Source organism: Arabidopsis lyrata, assembly GCF_000004255.2.
Source record: "Arabidopsis lyrata subsp. lyrata unplaced genomic scaffold ARALYscaffold_3, whole genome shotgun sequence".
NCBI lineage: Eukaryota > Viridiplantae > Streptophyta > Magnoliopsida > Brassicales > Brassicaceae > Arabidopsis > Arabidopsis lyrata.
The window spans coordinates 3,079,197-3,100,665 of NW_003302553.1; the positions used below are offsets into that span (position 1 = coordinate 3,079,197).

The window sequence follows — 21,469 nt, forward strand, 5'->3', positions numbered from 1 at the left end:
GCTAAGTAAAATTGCACCCAAAACTTTAGTTAGTTAAAAATAAGATGTCCTGTCCACCTCCGGTGGTAATTCTCGTATTTGCAAATACAAAAGCCAACGAAAGAAAATTCTTGTGTTGAGGAAAAGTATATCAAGTAACAATAGACACCATTGAGACTGAGCTAAAGGAATTACCGAATTATACTCCCAAGACACGGCAAAAATAAACTTGGCCTGACAAATTTCAGACACAAAGATGTTTCTCCTTCTCTTTCACAATCCTTGAGCAACTGTTTTTGTGCAATGTACATATATTCTTCAATTGTGAATGACCGACTATCATCAGACTGACTCTTGTATAGTTCCCACCAAGTGACCAAAAACTAATCCTTTATCGCTACATCACCAAATCATCAGCAGAGTAATAGTCCGCAATAAGACGGTACATGTAGGATGGATTGTGTCCTCCCCTGTAACCAAAAAGGTAACGCTATCATCAACTCTTTATCCAAACAAAGTAATGCCATGAAAATGGACCAACCTAAAAATATAGAAAATAGAGGAAACCAAAGATATATATATATATATAGGAGACTTACGTGTCCGTTATAAAGAGACTAACAAGGTTTGGTGGGACATAATCGAATGTTGGGTTGACAACTTGAATAGACCCGGAACCCGCTCCAAAATCCAGGCAATCAGAGAATTCACCAAAATCCAGCAGTTCGGATGGAGATCTCAGCTCATTTAGTAATACTTCCGGATTGTGAGGGTAGAGTGGACACAACTGTGATTACATTAGAAACCAGAAGTCAAGTTTTGAGAGCAATCAGCAGTTCGAGAAATTAAACAACAACTCCAAACCAACCTTGTGACTACCGGCTAGAACCACAAATGGGACTGCGTGCTTTTGTGCTGCAAGAGCAGCCATATTGACACCAACAGGTCCTATAACCCCACCATTAGCCATCACTGCATGAGCTCCAATTATAACCTGTGCATTATCACATCATTTGTAATTTATTTAATGGCCAGGGAAAAGAAAACATAAAGTTGGACAAAGATTGTATCTGTACCATATTCACTCGTGATATCATCGCAAACACTGCAGAATCAGTGATCACAGTGGTCTGCAAACCTCTAGCTACCAATTCTTTTGCTAAGAGATGGCCCTGATACCTAATATAATACAGCTGAGTTAGATGGACATAACAGAGAGAACATGAAATTGTTGTGCAAAGCAGAAAAAACTAACAGTGGTAAGGATGAAACATATAGTAAAAGAAGAAACCAAACCTTGGAGCACCTTCGGCGACAAATACACGAAAAGATCTTTTTTTCTCCTTGGCAGCACACATAAACTCAAGAACTGTTCTTGAGCTACCCAGGGTTAGGATCACCTCACTGACAAAACAGAATTTAGGAATACAAAAGTTGTCATCATGTAAAGACACTGACAAACGACCATTTTCGTTCTCCATGTATTGCATGTTACAGATAATGAATGCTATAGAAAAGAAAAGTACTTTTGATGTATATGCTCTATAGCTTGTTCAGCGATCTGCTCATGACAACCAGCAATCTCATGAATAAGTTGATTCACTCCTTCGATAACATCATGCTTCAGCTTCCGAGTTAATGAACTTTTATCAGCAGCTAAATCAAGGGTAAAGTACACCATTAATATCAACCAGAAATTATAACTTATTTTTGCTGCCATATAAAATTTTGACCTATGCTTCATTTAAGATAAAATTCCAATAGAAGTGAGACGAACCACCAAAAAACAGACTGATAAGAACAGATATGATTCCCATTTATCTCTTTAACTCAGTAACACAACACAAATTCACCGAGAATTCCAGCAACAAAACGACAGGTAATAGGGTTTACAAATTACAAGGTCCCAAAGCAAAACAAAAACCACTTGACAGCTAAATCTGTCTAAGATGGCTAAAAAGAAAACCTTATGTATCTGCTTGTAAAAGAGACTGTGAGCCAACATTATTATATTCCTGCCATAACACTTATCTTCATGGCTTACCAATAACATAACTAAAACAGGCGGCATAAGTAAGGATCTAAAAACAGCATGTGGAAAGGAGAGCCAAAGGCAAGGAAAAGGTACATTTACTTTTGCTTTCGGAATCAGCACCGGATGAAGATGTGTATGGAACAGTTGCAGATTCAGGAGTACCCTCGAGAAGCGTTTGCAAAGATGGAGGGCGTAACGTACTCCTAGCTGCAGCTGCAACAACTGCTGCAGACATTGCAGGATACCCAATTCCTTTGCAATTATCTACATCATCATCATCACTTGCATCCAACAAGTCCAAACCACCCATAGCTGCTGTAGTGAGAGAAAGATCTTCCTCCCTTATAATATGCAAAACCCGTCTAACTACATTTCCCACCGCAAGCTCTACAAAAATCATATCCGAATATATCAATTCCTTTCAGACTAGAAGAGAAGAAGCAAAAAGAGAATTTTAGAAAACATACCAACAGGATTAGCAGCGACCAATTGCTCACCAACGGCTTTCACAGCATCGATAAGAGCAGCAGCTTGGTTTGCGTGAGGCACCCGCTGATGCGAAATCACTGACCTAAGTAGCTCTACGGTGCATTTGGCTGTAGCTTGTGAGCCCTCAATCTTACTGTATCATATAATGATCAAATCAGCAACCATTTTCACAAAGGGTTTTACGAAATTAAGCCGCAAACAAAGAATTTACCGTTTTCTGAGCTTGTTAACAAATTCCACCACCGTTGATTGGACGTCCGGCATCTTCCTTATCCGAAATTAACGAGAAACTTGAAAGAAAAAAGCGAAACCTGAGGCGTTAGATTTCATAAACCCTAATCACGCGCAATTCGCGGCGGGAGGAAGAAGGAAATGGGAGGAACCTAATGTTAGAGATGAGGAAGCAAAATGGATATGCTTACTGGTGAATATGTGACGGTGGGGGACGATAAGGAGACGAAGTAGCAAGAATATTCCGGCGAGAGAGAAACGGTATTGATAAAAGGAGACCAGATTTTTACATTCATTCGCTCTAGTGAGAGAATTGAAGGTTTTGGTAGGTCTAAGTTTTGGGCCGAAATAAGGTGTTATTTGGGCCGGAAGAGAAGAACAAAGCCCAAAACGAAAGCACCTTTAGGTGTCTCCTTCCCTTTGAAAAGCTTCTTTGGGACCCAAATTTTAGTCTTGTTTTCGAGTGTTCGACAGAAGGAGAAAGATCAAATTGAACAAGGAAACTTAACAAAAAAACATATAAAATTGAACCCCACTTTCTCTATTCCTTATAACCACCACATTATTATTCAGAAATCAAAATATATCTAAGCAAGATCTATACACTGAACAATTGCCTGAGAGATTGGGCAGAACATTTCTCTATATATACACTACCAGAAGATCATGAAGCTTTTCTTCTAAGTTCTAACCAAACTGGTTCATCATATGCTTCTCTTTCCTTCTTGTTCTTCTGCATTCCCATTATTCTCCTTGAGCTTATATGCACCATCTACATACAATTCCGTGTCCCACAGGAACGTCCCAAACGCCACAGCCTCGAGAACCAACCGCTTCAAACTCGAAAACGATGTCACGATGGTCTCATCACTCTCTTCCGTGCCAAAAAGGGCCAAACTTTGCTTCTCTATCAGATTCCTTGCCTCCTCTGTCCTTGGTTTTGCGCATCTCTGCAGTGTCTCGGGATCGAAGCCTGAGATGTAATGTCTCAGCTGCTGCTTGCTGGAGATCTGTGCAGTGCTCGTTGTGAAAGAGCATCCAAGGATGGGACTTTTCAGATATCCGCTTCCATGGAGATCTGATAAGGAACACTCAAGCTGATGCCTTAGGGAAGCCGATTTCAAGAAGTAACCGTACAAGATCGAGGCAGCGTATACTTTCCTGAGATGCAATTTCTGTATCTGGGTTGTTGCCCAATTGTCCGTCACACATGAATTAACCCGTAACCCGATGACTGCGCTTACGTGTTCTTTGATGATCTCAAGGGTATCGCAGCTGTGAATCGACTCTAACTCCCAGTCTTTTGAAGGCCAGATCTCGAGTCGTCCATTGTAGATGCATCTGGATAGCTTTGGAACAAGAGGGACTCTTATCTCGGAGTATTTGTAAAAGATTAACATGTACATTATGTCTTGGACTGCAGTTTTGCAGTAACGTTCCTTGAGTTGAGCTATCCTTCTGCCAACCATGGAATCAGGGTGTTAGTGTTCGTAAAAGAGCAGAAAACAGGTGGGAAAATGTTCACAAACAGAGTATAAAATGACCTGAGCTGCAATTTAAACTTAACAACGAGCTGCATAAACAGGACAATAAGTGGACTCAGAGAGTTAACACAGGCAAGAAACTAACACAGATGAATAAATCATACTGAAACTAGTTAACGAACTAAAACAACACTGAATGTAAAGGCAAAAGCTTGATTAGGTGAAACCAGCCCTTATCGAGCACTAAAACAAAACTTGCTTCACAAGGCAGAGCATGAGGAAGCACCAGAAGATCATAACTACAGACTTTTCTTGTTTCAAATCAGCCATATCATTAGTATGATTCTTCGATCACCATAAACACCATCAAACTACTATAACACACGAATCAGACAACTCATATAATCTGACTTTGCAAGCTTATGTGGTTCTGATTTGTGAGAGATTGGATAAGCGTATGTAAGTAATGATTTACACAGAAATCTTTGTATGTATCCAATTCAAATAATGTTTACGGATTTTTGAATTGTGAGAGATTAGATAAGCAAAGGTTTAAGGGACCTGTGGAGAGAAGCCTCATCGGAACCAGAGCTGAGAGACATACGAGCTAAAGCAGCTTCCCTATCATCAGCCAGTTGCTTAAGCTCATCAGCGGCGGCGTAATGAAATAGCTGTCGTTTGTTTAGCAACACGCTTCTCAGAAACCTCCCCTGCGCCGATCGTGGCTCAAGCGGCGCATTAAGACTGCTTCCAGGCTCACACCGGCTTGGTCCCGCCGCCGCAACCACAACCATCGAACTATACTGGATCTTCCTCTTCGCCGGAATAACAAAACCACCGCCTCCCCCATCGCCGCTCTGTCTCCTGGAACGCGACGGGAGAAACTGAAGTGCCGTTTGATTAGAGAGACAACTACTATCCATTGATCAGATTGAGCGATGAAAAAAACCTAGAAACAGTGGAAAAACCCTAAGGATCTGTGATTTGAGAGAGTTTCGGGAATTTGTGAGTGAGAGAAAGAGGAAGAAGAATGATTTAGCGGATTAGTGGGAGAAGTGGTGAAGATTGGATAAGGTTGAAGAGTATCTTTTTATTAAATTATTCCATTTCCATTTTTACATAAAAATATTTGCTTCTGTTTTTTCCAATGGGCTCCTCAATTCGGTGTGTGGTTATTTGTTTAATTCCAACTTGACAAGTGCAATTATGTCATTGGCTATTATGTAAATCTTATTTTCTTTAGCTTTGATATGAGCCACTTATTGGAAATTTCTAGTATCCTACTATCCTAGATTCAAACGGACTCGGCATAAGTCTAATTTACCAGGATTAATAAAACATAAAATTTGGAAGTTTAGTAAACCTCAATTAATTGTCTAAGAGAAATTGAATAGTGTTCGTGAATAATTGTTTCAAAGTCGTATAGTTTACGTAAATTAGTTTAGTCGTATGATTTTCATATTCATTATAGTTAGGTGGTTGATGTTTACAGATATTTGTGTATATGCACACATAAGTAATAGTATAGTTTATGCCTTTAGGTTATGTGTCTAGATTGATACCTTATCTCAATTATTGGCAATTTTCTAAACAAATGTAAAGATGACCCATCGTGTTCTGTGCCTCTGAATATTATAGGATTGGACCGATTGGTGGTCCTCTAAAGCCAACCAACTTAATTTACATGTAAAAAACACCCCTAGTTTTCTTCAATCATCCATCGGCTAACAATTTGATTATATGTTTTTTTTCCCCCTTGACAAAAGAGTTCCAAATTTGAACCTTTAAATCTTTCTGAACAAGGGTTCATTGTATGTTGATTAGGATATTTATTAGGTTTAGTGTAACACTAGTCTATCAAACTACAATGATACTTGAAATGTATGTTTTCACTTGTATCTAAATTAAAATTTCAAATTTTGTATTTTATAGATTTTTAGACAGAAGTTGATACTATTTACAAATTTCATCGGCAGTATTTTGGATCGAGGTGTGGTAAAAAAAGTGGTTAGAATGAAAGAGCAGATTCAAGATTTAACTATTTTGGTTTTAATCAACTTCTGGCCGTAACAAGTTCATATAATGTTTGCTTTGTTGTTTTACTGCTGCTTCAAAAAAAATGTTTTCCTGGTTTGGAAACATATACAGACACATATACAAAGAACAACAGCGTCGCGAGATAGCCATGACTCGTGCGATGTTTTGACTTTGAGTGAATGGCAGACTCATGAATCGTGATATTGAATATTAATTGATAGGATAAGTGGAAGCACCTATCATAGCGGCGTGTACATTGTTTGCTATCACTTGGGTGGTCCACAACCTAATTTAGAGTTTTCAACCCATCATCTTAAAAGTTGGATTTCAAATGTGAATAGATGAGACGACGGCAAATATTTAAATCTCTAAGTGTATGTTCGATTTTTAGCATGTAAGTGTCAAATATAGTCGTTAAACTAAACTCTTCTTTTAAAATTTACTCTTTTTGTTACAAAATATAGGATGTTTTAGTTAAAAACACATATTATAAGAATTTTGTTTTTTCTTTAAAAACTTTCATTTAATATTTAATTTAAGAAAATGCAACTAATGATATAAAAGACTGCAAAATATAAATGATAACAAAATATAAAATCATATAAATGAAAGGAGTTTCCTTTAAGCCCAAATAGGGATGTCAATTATTCACCAAAAAAAAAATAGGGATGTTAATTGGGTTGACAACATACGATCCTTTATACAGAAGAGCAAAGTAGAGACACATGTTCATGATTTTTACTTTTTAGCCGAAAGGTCAAAAGATTTTTTTTGCAAAGTGAGAATCATGCTCATGGGTCCTATTCTCTCGATGCAGTAGAGAATCATGGCATCCGATTCTCAATAGCTACATGTGTTTTTCAAAAGTAATATCTTTATATTACTGTCACTACCACTAAAAATCCTATATCTGAAAATATGTATACTCCACCCGGTATTAAAGTAGATGATTTCGTTAATTTTTTGTCCTCTAACAAGGGAAAAAACAGTCTGAAACTTGCTATCCATTTTTCCCATCAGAACATTAGTTAGTAATTTTATTGTTTTGTTCAGCTAAACAGATAAGAGACTGATTGCATTACCGGAAAACGAATTTATTACACTCACTCATGAGTTTTCTTTATTCGCGGGAAGAGAAAAATAAAATAAATAAACTGCAAATGAATCATAATCACGTGCCGTTTCTAATAATCAAGATACGTAACATCGTACAGAGTCACGTGCTGTTTCCATTAATGAAAGCCGTAACATCGTGCGGTTTTCCCTCGTGTGTCTCTTCTCGACCTTGCACTGTCGTAAATCGTAAGTCTTCACAATGTCACGCTCGGAAACTCACAGCGTCCGTAGCCTGGTTTCAAAGAACAAGAGTACAAAAACTTAGCATCCGGTTTTAACATCCTGATATCACTGAACCGGAACTAATTTATGAGTCGGTTTAATTATGATATGGAATTCGACTTACTTGGATCTTTAATGGTTTGGGTGGCTAGGCCGTTGAAAGAGCAAGTCCCACCGGTCTTACGAAATTGGGCCCAATAGGAGCTAAAGGCGTAGCTGGCGTGCAAAACGGTCAAATCGGGTTTGTGACATGGGCCTCCGCGTTGAATCGGGTCACAGGTATTATTCCCCTGTGAGCAAGCGTACGATAGAGCATCACCTAGCTGAGTCCAATTCGCTCCTTTAGCCACCACGCACCAAATCTTCCCTTTGTAAAACTCGTTATTCTCCGGCGCCGGCAACGATTCCTTGTACTCCGTCGTCTTCCCCGACAAATCAATCCCGTAGACCTGAGTCCCGTTGGGATGTAAAAGTCCGAAATGCCGCTCCGTACCCGGACCCGTTTTCTGATTCTCGTTGTAAAGCGCGAATACAAACGCCGGTAGAACCTTTCCGGGTCGGGCGGGCGTACCTACGGGCGGGTCAGCGGCGAGTTTCTTGACAACATTGCGATTGTAAGTGGCGGCGTTGTAAATATTCGCTCCAATTTGGTCGTAGTCACCGTTATTGGGCCAACCCGTTTCCGCGACCCAGATCCGAAGATCCGGATACCCGAGTCGTTTCATAGCGAAGACGAAAGCGTCAATCATCTGATCGAACAGGTTGTGGTAGGTCAGATTCGTGACTGGATCCGTGACGGTGACGTTGGAAGATTCGAAAATGGCGTAATCGAGATCCACATGGGTCGGATCTTGAGCCCACGCGAAATACGGGTAAACATCAACGAATAAGAAAGATTTGGTCCGGTTTAAGAATTGGAGCATCGGTTTCATAACTAAACCGGAGATATCCGACCGAAACTCGCCGCTAGACGGAGGAAACGAAGATTGGAGAACGTCGACGGCGAGTGTAGTCCCTACTTTGACTTTCTTAACGCCGAGAGACTTTAAGGACCGTTGGATCTTGCGCATTGCGGGAACGAGTGAAGATTTGAGCTCAGAGTCTGGAAAAGAGAGGATCTCGTTGCCGACGAGGAGGTAACGGATCTTGGTGGTTGGGTAAAACGGGAGGATGTTGGATCGGATCCAGTCGTCGGAGAGTGATTCGGATTTGGAGATGTTGACGATTAGCTCGTTTGGGACCATGACGGAGACGGTAATGTCGGTGCCGTTTAAGGCGGTGAGGATTTTTGGGTTAGCGTCGTAGAGTTTGACTCGTTTTGCGTTTAGGGATTTTATGAGGTTGACTGAGTCGGCCGGAGATGGGAGGTTGTTTCCGAGCTGGCCGTAGTTGACTCCTGGCCGGCCGGAGAACTTTGCTCCTGTGGAAAAACACAGAGGATTAACATTTTGAATGAAATACTAAGCCGCCATTAATGTAGGTGAGTCGAGCTTACCTGAAACAGAGATTAGCAGAGACAGAGCAAGAAGATGTAGAAGTCTCATGATGATAAGCTCTTCTTCTTCTTTCTTCGTCTCTGTTTGAGTTGTTTTGAGAAGGAGAAGAAGAGAGAGAGGTTGAGTAATTTGATAAGAAGAGCGAAGAGTGGAGATATTTAATGGCTAGTGTTACGTGTTCCCCATAAAAAGCCTATGGTTTCGAGTATTAAATCAACTAAAGATACAATGTATTCTTGTATTTACGTGATCTCTGAGCACATTTGTTCAATTTTGGCGTAAACAATGACTATGACTTCGTCTTCTTTTTTGTTAGTCTTAATGATTTTCGTAATTGTATATAATCAGATTTTCATTGTTAATTGAATAGACCCTGTTTCTTGCCAATTCTTGTATTTACTAATGTATTCAATTTTTGAAGTGTACGGTAACTAGGACGTCTTCTCTTTTCTTGTTAGTCTTAAGTGTACCGTAAGCATATCAATTGAAAAAAAAAAAACTCCTTTTCTTGCCAATTCTTGAAGGCCTGTCTTTACAATAAATTGTGTTTTACTTAAAACCATTATTTCTGTTTTGGTGATATATAAAATTTTAAATCTGACTGATAAAAACTATTGCTAAAATATTTCTCGGAGCAACCACAATAGTTAGAAATAAGTTTTGAGTTTTTTATATTTTAAATATTAATATTTTAATATAAAAATGAATAGACCACTAAAAAGAATACAAATGTACAAAAGGTTTCTAAAAGGGTTTTGTGCAAAAATACCCTCCAACTCGCCCATTTTTGCAACTTTACCCTTCATCTTCGAAAAATGCAGATTAATACTACGAAGTCCCAAATAATGTGCAATATAACCCTTATTCATTACCGTCAAGTTCGTAAAATTTTGACAAATAATATATCAAATCGAAGCCCTCGCGATGAAGAGTTCAACTCTACTTTTAGAATTTTAAAAAACCAATATATATGACCGAAAAAACGTTTACAATATACGAATAAGGGTTATATTGCATATTATTTGAGATTTTGTAGTATTAATCTGCATTTTTCGGAGATGGAGGGTAAAGTTGCAAAAATGGGCGAGTTGGAGGATTTTTTTGCACAAAACCCTTTCTAAAATGTTTAGAAACATTTCTTATATAAGGTATGTCTCTTGTGGTCTCTCCTCTTTCTCAAAATTTTTTAAATATTTTAATGTTAAGGTATCTTGTAAGAAACCTCTATTGAGGTTGCTCTCACATTTTGTCTACAGAAGTTAGTAATCAACATGTCGTTGAAATAATTATATGGGCGCTATGCTTCGTGGGAAATGAGGTAGGTGGGTTAATGAAGAAGAAGAATGGTTCTCAATGGATTTTTTAGTTCAACTCTCATTGTTTATGAACGGGAAAAATTATTAACAGATTCTCTCTCACGAAACTCCCATTGTTCATTGTAGTATTAACGTTGATTCCTAGAAAGTATTAAAAAAATGTGATTTGTCGGGTCTCTAAACGAGTTTGCAAGAAGAGATTTATGTGACGAAAAGGTTATGTAAGTGAATTAGTACAAGACTGTTGATTGGTGTCTTATTTCTAAACAAATCTCAACGGTCGTCTTGTAATAAAGAACTAAAAGTTTAATGAGCGTTGAGAAAAACGAAAAAGTAACGTTCTCATGCTTTAATGATGTGACGTGACATTATGCTCTATTGCTCTAGATCTCATTTTTCTTATAATAATGATATAAAAAAAAATCATGAATATAGGCAGTACATTTCTGGTCCGGTAAATCGACCAACCCATATCCGACCGGAATAATCCAGAAATTTATAGGTCTGATAATTTCGATTAATGCGGGTATGGATACGTGTACCGTGTACGAGTCGACTCTATAGTATCTGAGAGAAATTTACCATCGAATTATTCGAAAACAAGAAACGACATTATTAGTCCCTCTCGGACAAGCTCTTTCTTTCTTCTTTCTTCTTCCTTTTGTCCTTTTATCCTTTTTTTTTTCCTTTTATCTTTTTTCTTTTTCTCTGAGATTTCCACTTGCTTAGATATTTTACCTGCTCCTGAGTACATTTAATAGGTCTGTGTTTTATATCTGTCAGGAAGGAAATATATAATTATAGCATATGGTCATCAAAAAAAAACTTTTGATAAGTTGTTTTCAACAGTGTTTTGTTTTTTTTTATAAGAACATCTCCATCAGTGAGAAACTCTAAAAATTTCTATAAAAAAAATTATTATTTTAAAGTTATATTTTTTAAAAAAAAATTTTATTAATTGAACCAATAGGATTATGACATATGACAATGAATCATAAAAGAGTGTCTCACAGTTTCCGAAATAAGAAACGTATCTGTTTTATTTCCATTTTGTATCTTCCTTTTATTATTTTTTATTAATTAGTGTATACTCAAAACATTTGAAGATGGTCTAAGCGATTGTCTTTTAAGTATGCATTTACTTATCTGGTTTAAGCCCTCGAGACAGGAATGCATGGAAGATATTGATAATTAATGTCATGTGCTACGTTACCCTCTTTGGACTTGCAAAGGTCGAGCATATGTGTGTATGTTATACATTTTGCAGTCAGACATTAACATATCTATGACGTTATTCAAACACAAAACTGTGCTTGATCTTCTAATTGGGAGAGCTGAGAGAACTTGGGCCTTAAATCATACAAGGGATTGTCAAACAGATTAAGGGCCTTAAAACATGAAGAGGCCCAAAATTAGTTAACTAAAACATGGAGATAGCAGATTTGCAAACATCCGACTAACATTCAGCTCTTCTTTTTGTTTTTCCTGGAAAAGAAATAGCACATTCAATTCAAAAGTATCTTTTATGTATATAATAATAAATGAACCCATAAGAGAGAAACAACAACAACAAATTGCTCAAAAGAATTTGAGAGTGGCATTAGAGCAAATCTTAAAAGATGTTTCTGCCACATCATCCGAAACAAAAACGAACAACCTAACAACAATTTTTGCACAACAAAAAAACCAAGTTTTGGCTTAATACCACAACAAAGACAGGTAGGCAAGTCTTTGGAATCCTCTTCGACGGCTCTTTCTGCCATTCTCTAATACTATCCGTAAAAAAAGGAAGAATCTAAACCAACCCAAGTAGAGTATAAAATCATGTTCCCAAGACAGAAATTTTAAATGAATTGTTTTTATGTATCTATCTGTAACGATAAGACCTGCGAGTGAGTTGGTTCGTTCCTTCCTGACTTGGTCTTTGGGTCTTGTTCGTTCTTCAGGTGGTATGGTTCAATGTAGTTTTAAACTGAGAAAAAAGGTTAAATAAACTAACTGACCTGTTCCCCGATCAAATCTAGACCGACAACAACGAAAGTGATTCCTTGGAACAAGAGGAAGTAGAAATGGATCCCTTGCGCAGACAACAAGCTTCTCACCGAAGCTGCCAAGAGGATAAATGCAAGTGCGATTTCTGTTCTGTACAGACGGTTTCTTTTGGTTGTGCCAGTTTTCTTTGCTGCTCCTAGTTTGCTAAGCTCGGTCAGACCTGAATCAGAGGATGATCTTTGGATGGTTGTGGACTCGGCCAGAGAACCTGACTCTGCGTATGCAACCAGATCAGCCTCAGAGGATCTCCCAAGCTTTTTGGTGACTACCCACTCGTAAGAACTTCCAAACTTGAACAAACCAGAGATCATGGCTCCAAATTTGGTAACTGACATGGTGTTTTCGAAAAGGAGATATGGAACTATGAAAGGGAAGGATCTTGGGGCTGGGATGATGTTTAAGATGGACATGATCCCAGGGATGTAGCAAACAACCCAAGATGGTAAGTTAGCTTCTGGGAAGAACATTGTTAATGGAAGAATGACGCAGAAGAGCGTGAATGAGTAGAATGGCAAGATAAGCTTCCGTAGCAAGAAGAAGAGAAATATCATATTTGCTTTCTTGGCAACACTCACCTGTAGTAAAGAAAAAAATGCCAAGTTAAGATCAGACCGAGCTATCAATAAGAAAACCTCATGAACATAAAATATTCTCAAGTCAGAGCAAAAGGAAAACAATGTCAATATAATTCTCAGTCTCACCTTTGACCGAAGAATGTCAAAGAAGCACAAACGGAACAATTGCATTGGACCCGAATGCCAACGGTATTGCTGTTTTTTGTATGCCTCATAGGACTCCGGAAGTTCACAGAGACACTGAGTAAGGGAAATACAGATGAATGAGATCAAAAAGTTCTGTTTTTTTAACATCTTGTTAAATAAAGGAAACTTCTGAGGAATTTAGTTAACATAAGTACCTTTACATCATTCAGATAAATGAACTTCCATCCGCAAAGATGCGCACGAACGGCAATATCCATGTCTTCAACAGTTGTTCGCTCCAACCATCCCCCACAGTCCTCGAGGGCTTTGATTCTCCAAACACCAGCAGTTCCATTAAAACCAAAGAAGTTAATAAAGACACCATTAACCTGCTGTTCAACTTCAAAGTGGAAAGACAAATTTATGTTCTGGAGTCTTGTAAGCAAGTTTTCGTCTTTGTTCACAAAAGCCCACCGTGTTTGGACCAAGGCTAGTTCATCATTACCCTGAAAGAAACACAGAAACTGTCATGTGAGATAGGCTAGTGCATGGCAAGCATACTGTATCACAGTTCCCGGTATAGACCTTCAGCTAAAAAGAAAGAAATCCGTAGCTCCAAGGACGAAATCAAAAGTTATGTCAAGCCAACGAAGAAGCCTTAAAAGTCCAAGCACAGTAGATTACTTGGGTTCATACTTCATAGTTCATCCCATGTGAAAGGCCAATATAACGAATTTATGATGTGAGCAAAAATTATACGTGCAACCAAAGATGGAAAATTTGACTGGTGTCAATGGTTGTCCCAAGGCTGTGGCAATTTGATAACCTGGGTTTTGATGGAAGGTTTCACCAAGCTGGTGTTGACTAAAGAATACAATTTTACAGAGGCAAATTCTCTTCATTTCCGTGTTAGATGTTCATCCTAGAACCACTGCAATGAAGAAAGACATACCCTAATAGTGGTGGAAGACACGCTACGCCATTTGTCATTTTTGCAACTGCCAATTTCTAACCAAATACCATTAAGCTCAGGGTATAACCACTCTCTATAGTTTTGAAATGGTTTATCAATATCCTTAAATCAATAAAGCAAACCGGTCATATAAGATCTCCTATGAACATGAGACCAGAAAGACATGATTGGTTACCTTAAAGTGAGGCACAGTTTTCTTCAAGAAATCCGCTGGTGGCTGGAAATCCGCATCAAATATGGCAACAAATTCGTAGTCTTTGACGTATTCACAGTTCATTGCAGCTTTAAGGTTTCCAGCCTTGTAACCAGTACGTATGAGACGGTGTCTATACACTATCCTTACACCCCTTTGTTGCCATTTCTGTACTTCAGCTTTTATAAGCTGCTGAACATCTAACTCACTGGAGTCATCAAGAACCTGAACTAGCATTCTTTCCCTTGGCCAGTCGAGCATACACACAGCTCCAATAGATTGTTGGTAAACCTGCAAGTGCCACCAACCAAAATCAACGAGATGAGATAACAGAACCGGAACTGCAACAACTTAAATACGAAGAAGCAGGCATAAGAAAGACTTAGATTACGAGTGAACATAGCAACAAATCCTACCTACAGATGCTTGATTCCCAATTCAACTTCAAACAGCAAGATACGACTAAGGATTAGGGACCTACCTACATACATGTTCTTACCTCCTTTTCATTGCACATTGGAATCTGAACAATCACCATTGGATAATCTTCCAATCTAACTCCTTCTCCAACCAATTTAGTCGGGTACGCCATAGATGCAACAGGCTTAATGCGGCGGAGCTTGATCCAGAAGCATCCAAGCACAAGCACCAGACGGTCAACCGATTGAATCAAGAAGAGAACTATACATACATTGGTCAAGCTCTGAAGCGGCGGCGCGAGATAAGACGCCCTGATCTCCAACCACCAGGCGTAAACCACCTCCACGGCGACCTCGGCGGAGGCGACAGAGGGAGGTGTGAAGTGCCATCCCTTGAAATAAGCGGCGAGCTCGAAACAGAGAAGAAGCACAACAACAACGAGAAATCCCTTGATTAGACGGTACAATCTAGCGGAGGAGGAGACAGATGGAGGATTATCGTTGGCAATGCGGCGATTGGCGGTGCGAATAAGGTAAAGGAAAGAGTTACCGATCCAGACGAAGGAAGATGCGAGTTGCTTGAACTTGAGGAGGTAGAGACGAGAGAGCTGACGAGCGGTACGAGTCCGGATCCGATCTTTATCCGGGTCAACGGTGGCCGGAGTACGGATTTCAACGGTGAGGAATGCTTCATCGTCGCCGGTGTAAAGAACGTCGTGATTGTTCCTATCTCGTTGCTTGTTCCACCATTGTTGAAACTCCTCGTTCTGGGAGCGAGACATTCAACGAGAAAGGAAAAGAGAATCTCTCTCGAAGCTGATGAAATCAGGAGAATCGATCTGATTAGATCTGAGAATTTGGGAGACAAAGGCAGAGAGGACACGATTGGGCTAAAACTTACTAACAATAGAGAGAGATGACGTCGTCTTTCGTCCCACTGTCTTGCTCCCATTTTTTTTTTTTTTTTTTTTTTAAACATATATGTAGAAATTAATACTAGTACTAATAACTAATAAGTGATATAATTAATTAATTAATTAATGGTGGTGGAGGCGAATTATGTGTTAGATACTTAAGAGGGTTTCCATTACCAAACAGATAAAGAGTTTTAAGTTTCTTTCTCACCCGCTGATTGCGGTATCCACCTCTCAAATGATCCTTAAGCATATGATAAACTTAGGCATCGCGATCTGCACAATCCTCCATGAATTTATTATGGAATTAAAATATATGGCATAAGTACGCTTCGTGTCCATTTTCTTGAAACTATTCCTTAATAACCATGCCGTAACAAATAAAGTAATTTGGAAAAAAATAATAATAATAATAAAAGAATTTGTTAGCGTGTGTTTTAGTTGGGCCGCCAAATACAGCATCACGCAAAAGAGCCCATTAAACTTCCTTATATTAAAAAGTTTTAGTCCTAGCCCATAATACATTTAAGGTTCGTAAATTTAGCTTTCACAGGTTTAAATTGTGGCCCATTCTAATGAATATTTCAATATTTTTTCAAGCAGGATTAAACGACCAACGTTACGATTGGTATGGAACGGCTATTTTTCTTTTTAAAGTAAGTAGATAATGATAAATGTGATCCGCTCAACTCCGTCGGGACCGATGTATTTCCAGTTTGTCGAGTATCCATCATGCGTTATGTTGTTTATGATTATGTAAAATATTATCATCAACTTGGAAGAAATGCTTTTTGATTAGACATATTTTTTTGCTTGATTTGATGAATGCTTATTGCGGCTTCTCTTTGCTATAGTAGGTAAATAGAAAGAGACGCTTCTGTGTTCTACATACTTTCCATAAATCACGGCGTGATCGCTATACAAAAATCTTAATTTATCAAATTTGTTTTTTTGCTCATAACCACTCATATTAGACTTTCTAATGTATCTTTTTCTTGAATAACTCCCACAAAGACAATAGAGAAAATGACAGAACACCTTACACAGCTGGTTAACACTAGCAACGATCAAATCAAATATCAAATATGATCTAACATTGAAACTGACGTTAACGAGTTATTAAGACTTAAGAGTAAAAAACTAAAAATAGAAAAAGTCAAGCTTAGCTAAGATTTGATGTTTGTGAATATGCTATAGTACCTGTTATTTTTTGGAAATAATATATTTGAGCAAATTACGCACATGTAATTTAGCACAAAGATAGATGTCACGCTATGTGCCGAAAAAAGCTCAATACCAACTTTTTGGTTTTAACATTTCATACGATTTAACAAATAAATAAATAAACTACTAAATCTCATCTAACAAACCGAAGCTATATAGTTTTGATAATTGAAACGAGAAAATTTACTTAGCATCTATCAATTTTTGCAAGATAATTGTAACAAGAAAATTTACTTAGCATCTATCAATTTTTGCAACACACTTTTTCTTTAACCTAGATATATACTTATGGGAATGATCTGCCCTTGTTTACTTTTTAATTTTTCGCTTTCAAGAGTTTGATGTTGTTTTTGTTAACAGAATTGAATGGATTTGATAAAAACAGTCTTGTTGTTCGGAAGAATTATAGCTATAGTATTTGTAGTGAGGTTAAAGCTTACAATGATATTAAATCCAAACAATAAAAGCTTAAAGAATCTGATAATAATAGAGGATAACAACATGACAATACAATTGAGCACCATAAATGAATCAGAAGGATAAAAAGAAGAAGTTATGTATATCAAGATGATTATAGAAATGAATTCGCAAATGGTGTGGTCCAATTCAAGCTTCTTGTTATGTACACCCATCAATCCTTTTCTTACTATCTATCCTCGAGACCTTTAAAACTCCACTATTTTTTGTAAAAATGCAAATAATGGTTGATCAAAGTTCAGCTTTCATGTGCGACGGTACTTGCTTTGATGAACCTGCATATATAGTACAAATTATACATCTCAAAATCTAAATTATCTTGTCTATATAATGAAATTGAAAACAATATATGATTTAAATCTCCTTACCATGGTTTAATTCGTGGAGCCGGTTTTGCGCAAAACCCATTTGAATAATGCTAGTTAAATCATCTTCGGAAAATGTTGAATACTGAAAACAAAACCGAAAAGGGAGGGCTAAGATCGTTTGAAATTGAAATATAAAAATTAAGAAAAGTGATAGAAGAAAAAAAAGAAAAAAAAAAAACCTGAGAAATAGAGTCAGTGAAATGGGCAAGTGTTGGTAAGTGAGAAATGAAGCTTCTAGTTTCAGAAGTTTCTGAAGGGTTTATTATGTTATTACAAGAAATATCAGGGTTCAGCCGCAAATTATTATTGTGATGATCACCCAATAACGTTTCTGCTGAAGAATCTAATTGAAGTACATGTTGATGATGCATTAGATTGTTGCTTGAAGGAAATATCTGTCAGAAAACAAAAGAAATTGGTTTAAACAAACACACGATTGGTTCACAAATACACAAAGTAATTATTATTACAATAATGTCAATTATAATTACTATTAATGTTGTTTAAAGTTGTGACGGTGACTTACATCCTTAGACAAGAGAGCGTCCATGTTAAAGTCCAGCCTGGTGTTCACCGACGATAACTTCATCGACAAGAACTGCACCATAATTGAAATTTAAATTAAGAAAGAAAAAAAAAATAGAAATCGTTTAGTTGTTTTAAAAAGTGATTATGAAATAATGGAAAGAGTTTAAAGTGGACCAATAATCTAATGAGAAATTACCTCAACTTGTCGTTGCAATGATTGGACATAGTTTATAATTTCATCTAACATCAGTGCTTTTCCAGTAACCTTTAATAAGAAAAATTTATTATTCTAATCACAATTACATTACAACTAAAATTAATTGATTAGTTATTTAATCAAACTCCCACCTTGTTGCAACCAGGGACAAGATCTTGAAGCAGCTTCATTCTTTCGCTTATTTTCTCTCTTCGAACCTTACAAAAATCATGATTAATTCAATTAATTAAGAGATAAATTAATCTTAAGATTAAAATCAAGAAATTCGGTGGTTTTGGTAATGGTAAAAGAAAATAGGAAATTGACTGACTCGTTCGGCGAGACTATGACTATCGGTGGCTTGGCCTCGTCGAGCTCGAACATGAATGTAATCTTTGTAAGGATCAATTGATTTTGTTTTGTCTCCATTATCTTCTGATTTTTTGCATCTCTTTGGATCAGAATCTTCCTTCTCTTCAATCTCCTGATAATAAACCTAAAATTAGTTTTTTATAAAAAAAATTGGGGTTATTCGAATGAAAAGCTTTAATATGAACCTTTGATGGTGAAACTGTAGAAGGAGAATTCTGTTTGGATTTTGCTTTTCTTTTCCGGGAATATTCACCGGACGATTCGCCGGCGGGAACATGAGACACGAGAGGCTTAAGAACTGGGCTGCTTGATATACGTGGCATTTTCTCATTGGTTGCGACGGGTTGTTCGTTATTAATCGGAAACGGCGAGTTTGTTCTGCCGTTGAAACTCCGGCTACCGAAACACGAGAACCTCGCCGCTCTCTCTGCGAATCCCGGATCGCCGGAAAATTCTGTTATCGGCATCGTCGTTTTCGTCACCATCATACGTCCAGGCGTTGGAGAGCTCATCGGAGTTGCGTAACACGAGCCAGAGACGTTTCCGTTGCTCGCCGGAGTTCCATAGATGTCGCCGATGTTACTCAATCTCCCGATGAGTTCTCTGATAACGACATTTTCTCCACCGGAAAAGTTAGAATTTGACGGCGTCGGAGAAGAGACGAGTGAGCTAAGAGCCGAATGGAAGATGCTCTGTTCCGTTGACTTTTCCCAAAACAGATTGCAACCGAGACTTGGGTCCACTGGCTGAGTCTCCATTGAAACCCAGTTAAGCATCGCCGGCGAAGAAGACGGTGACGTCATAACCGGCGTATGCGAAGAAGCTCCTGCATTCATAAACAGCTCGTTCTCCATGATGCTCTGTTTTAGGGTGCGGAAGATGAAAATCAAAAGTACAGATTTGAATTCAGGTGAAAACTCTTAAATTAATGGTGACTAATCAAACCCAGATCAGAGATTCATCCAATAGAACAAGATAAAGTTTGTAATTTTTCTTAAAGTGAAGAACAGAGGAAAAGGGAAGCTCGTTAATGGCAGTAACGAGGAGTTTATATAGTTGTTTAATAGATTGCACCAATCAATGACTTTCTTCCTAATAAATGGATATAAAATAAGTGAATATTAAACAATATTTGTGTCGGACCGGACCGTAACGAGTGGAGGGATTAAGAATTTAGGAGGGCCTTCGACGTTAATCGATATCGCTAAATTACACGGCTTTACAAGTATAAATAATATGAAGCAAGCTTGATGTTCTTTAAAATGTCAAAAACAAATCTGATGATATCAAAAACCGGTCAAATAATAATCTAAAGTATTTCTAACAAACTAATTTTGACGAATGGGGTTCCCCTTGTCGAAGTTCCTTAACTATCGCCGGTTCTTTCGTTGATTTGTATGTCAAGTAAGGTGTTGAACTCTTTCTTTGATCGAATCAAGCAGAAGACACTGAAATCTTTTCTTTCTTTTTTTGTTAAAGGATAGACACTGAAATCTTGATTCTATCATATGCTCAAGAAGGCAGTTTCAATGAGGCAATTGGGTTTGTTTAAAGGAGCTAAATTTTTTAGTTATATAGTTTTTGCTCTTTATTGCATCACGAGCATCTCTTAGATTTTTACCATTTTGGCAATTTAATTCTCATATGGATATTTAGATAAAAAGGTGTGATGAGAAGGATTTTCCGTTCTATGTAGATATACATATATAAACTAGTGCCTTGACTCGGTGAGATTTCTAAGTGACCATAATATTAAGACCTTATTAAGTTGCTAGTCTGAAAATAAGAAAGTCTACACAATACATATGATGATATAGTATCTAAAGTGTACTTCAGTGTGTGGCTCACTTTGGTTGTGGGCTTCCTTGTCATTTTTTGTCACTTTTACGAAAACTATTTTGATTGTGTTACTTACAGTTTACAGTGATCTGCAAAATAGATTGGCCGAGTTTAATTGAAGAACTCCTTGATTTCAAACAGGTTCCAGATCATATTTATGCGTTTGCGTTTGTGCTGACACGTTTCAAGAACATATCACCGACTTTATATATATATATATCACACCATCAGCGCCGTCAAAAGAAGAAAAAGAAAAAAAGATAATATGCACGTTGAGCTTTTCTTCCACACAGCTTCATGAAGAAAAAGAAAAAAAGATAATATGCACGTTGAGCTTTTCTTCCACACAGCTTCATTCAGATCCACAAATAATATTTTCACACCCCTACGTCGACTGCAGAGTGAAATACTATTTAGCTGGGCCTTCAACTTCTACCATAGGTATGGGCCTTCAACTTCTAAGCCCACTAATGAATTTAAACGGGCTCCTTCCACGGGATAGAATTTAATTGGGTTCCCCTAATATCAATTATTTACAACAAAAATTATTACATTGATTTACAATTTGATAAAATACTAATCATCATTGGATCATAACTTATTGGTTTGTACTATTGTTACTGGTGTGTCATAATGCTGATGGAAATCTGAAAGTATACTTTATGTGTAAACGATGAATAAGTATGGATACCAAATTTTCATTTCATTTTGATATTATTTAGTGAAGATATCTGTATAAAAATTGTTTAATAGATAAAAAATACACATCACCACTTCCACAATCAATTATGTAAGGTGATGCATAACT

The 21,469-nt window shown here is 37.5% G+C and overlaps 5 protein-coding genes across 9 annotated transcripts; all 5 read right to left on the minus strand.

Annotated features, from left to right (window-relative positions):
- Nucleotides 1–11: 11 nt before the first annotated feature.
- LOC9320706 (translation initiation factor eIF-2B subunit beta) lies at nucleotides 12–3,045 on the minus strand. 3 transcript variants are annotated; one of them, XM_021030896.1, is made up of 10 exons: nucleotides 2,926–3,037; nucleotides 2,715–2,793; nucleotides 2,482–2,636; nucleotides 2,114–2,401; nucleotides 1,506–1,635; nucleotides 1,276–1,383; nucleotides 1,056–1,158; nucleotides 848–973; nucleotides 579–766; nucleotides 12–449 (listed from the first exon to the last, which is right to left on the minus strand). In XM_021030896.1, the coding sequence occupies exons 2-10, from the start codon at nucleotides 2,765–2,767 to the stop codon at nucleotides 377–379; spliced, it is 1,224 nt and encodes a 407-aa protein (XP_020886555.1). In that variant the 5' UTR covers nucleotides 2,768–2,793; nucleotides 2,926–3,037; the 3' UTR covers nucleotides 12–376. The 3 variants fall into 3 exon arrangements, with proteins under 3 accessions (XP_020886555.1, XP_020886553.1, XP_020886554.1); XM_021030894.1 differs by having other exon boundaries at nucleotides 25–449; nucleotides 2,108–2,401; nucleotides 2,926–3,045; XM_021030895.1 differs by having other exon boundaries at nucleotides 25–449; nucleotides 2,108–2,401; nucleotides 2,887–3,029.
- Nucleotides 3,046–3,238: 193 nt separating this feature from the next.
- On the minus strand, nucleotides 3,239–5,376 carry LOC9320707 (UV-B-induced protein At3g17800, chloroplastic). The gene is made up of 2 exons (XM_002884595.2): nucleotides 4,780–5,376; nucleotides 3,239–4,192 (listed from the first exon to the last, which is right to left on the minus strand). The coding sequence occupies exons 1-2, from the start codon at nucleotides 5,139–5,141 to the stop codon at nucleotides 3,439–3,441; spliced, it is 1,116 nt and encodes a 371-aa protein (XP_002884641.1). The 5' UTR covers nucleotides 5,142–5,376; the 3' UTR covers nucleotides 3,239–3,438.
- Nucleotides 5,377–7,309: 1,933 nt separating this feature from the next.
- LOC9320708 (probable glucan endo-1,3-beta-glucosidase A6) lies at nucleotides 7,310–9,389 on the minus strand. The gene is made up of 3 exons (XM_002884596.2): nucleotides 9,089–9,389; nucleotides 7,718–9,013; nucleotides 7,310–7,603 (listed from the first exon to the last, which is right to left on the minus strand). The coding sequence occupies exons 1-3, from the start codon at nucleotides 9,135–9,137 to the stop codon at nucleotides 7,566–7,568; spliced, it is 1,383 nt and encodes a 460-aa protein (XP_002884642.1). The 5' UTR covers nucleotides 9,138–9,389; the 3' UTR covers nucleotides 7,310–7,565.
- A 2,525-nt stretch (nucleotides 9,390–11,914) lies between these two features.
- On the minus strand, nucleotides 11,915–15,719 carry LOC9320709 (probable xyloglucan glycosyltransferase 6). 2 transcript variants are annotated; one of them, XM_021031831.1, is made up of 6 exons: nucleotides 15,645–15,704; nucleotides 14,824–15,559; nucleotides 14,307–14,615; nucleotides 13,374–13,664; nucleotides 13,159–13,272; nucleotides 11,915–13,032 (listed from the first exon to the last, which is right to left on the minus strand). In XM_021031831.1, the coding sequence occupies exons 2-6, from the start codon at nucleotides 15,523–15,525 to the stop codon at nucleotides 12,400–12,402; spliced, it is 2,049 nt and encodes a 682-aa protein (XP_020887490.1). In that variant the 5' UTR covers nucleotides 15,526–15,559; nucleotides 15,645–15,704; the 3' UTR covers nucleotides 11,915–12,399. The 2 variants fall into 2 exon arrangements, with proteins under 2 accessions (XP_020887490.1, XP_020887489.1); XM_021031830.1 differs by having other exon boundaries at nucleotides 11,959–13,032; nucleotides 14,824–15,719.
- A 1,586-nt stretch (nucleotides 15,720–17,305) lies between these two features.
- Nucleotides 17,306–20,066, minus strand: LOC9320710 (transcription factor bHLH62). Of its 2 annotated transcripts, none has more exons than XM_002884598.2 (8): nucleotides 19,008–20,066; nucleotides 18,782–18,934; nucleotides 18,603–18,668; nucleotides 18,451–18,519; nucleotides 18,253–18,324; nucleotides 17,906–18,121; nucleotides 17,727–17,808; nucleotides 17,306–17,633 (listed from the first exon to the last, which is right to left on the minus strand). In XM_002884598.2, exons 1-8 carry the CDS (start codon nucleotides 19,674–19,676, stop codon nucleotides 17,590–17,592), a joined length of 1,371 nt encoding a protein of 456 aa, XP_002884644.1. In that variant the 5' UTR covers nucleotides 19,677–20,066; the 3' UTR covers nucleotides 17,306–17,589. The 2 variants fall into 2 exon arrangements, with proteins under 2 accessions (XP_002884644.1, XP_020889015.1); XM_021033356.1 differs by having other exon boundaries at nucleotides 18,782–18,931; nucleotides 19,008–20,020.
- Nucleotides 20,067–21,469: the final 1,403 nt, after the last annotated feature.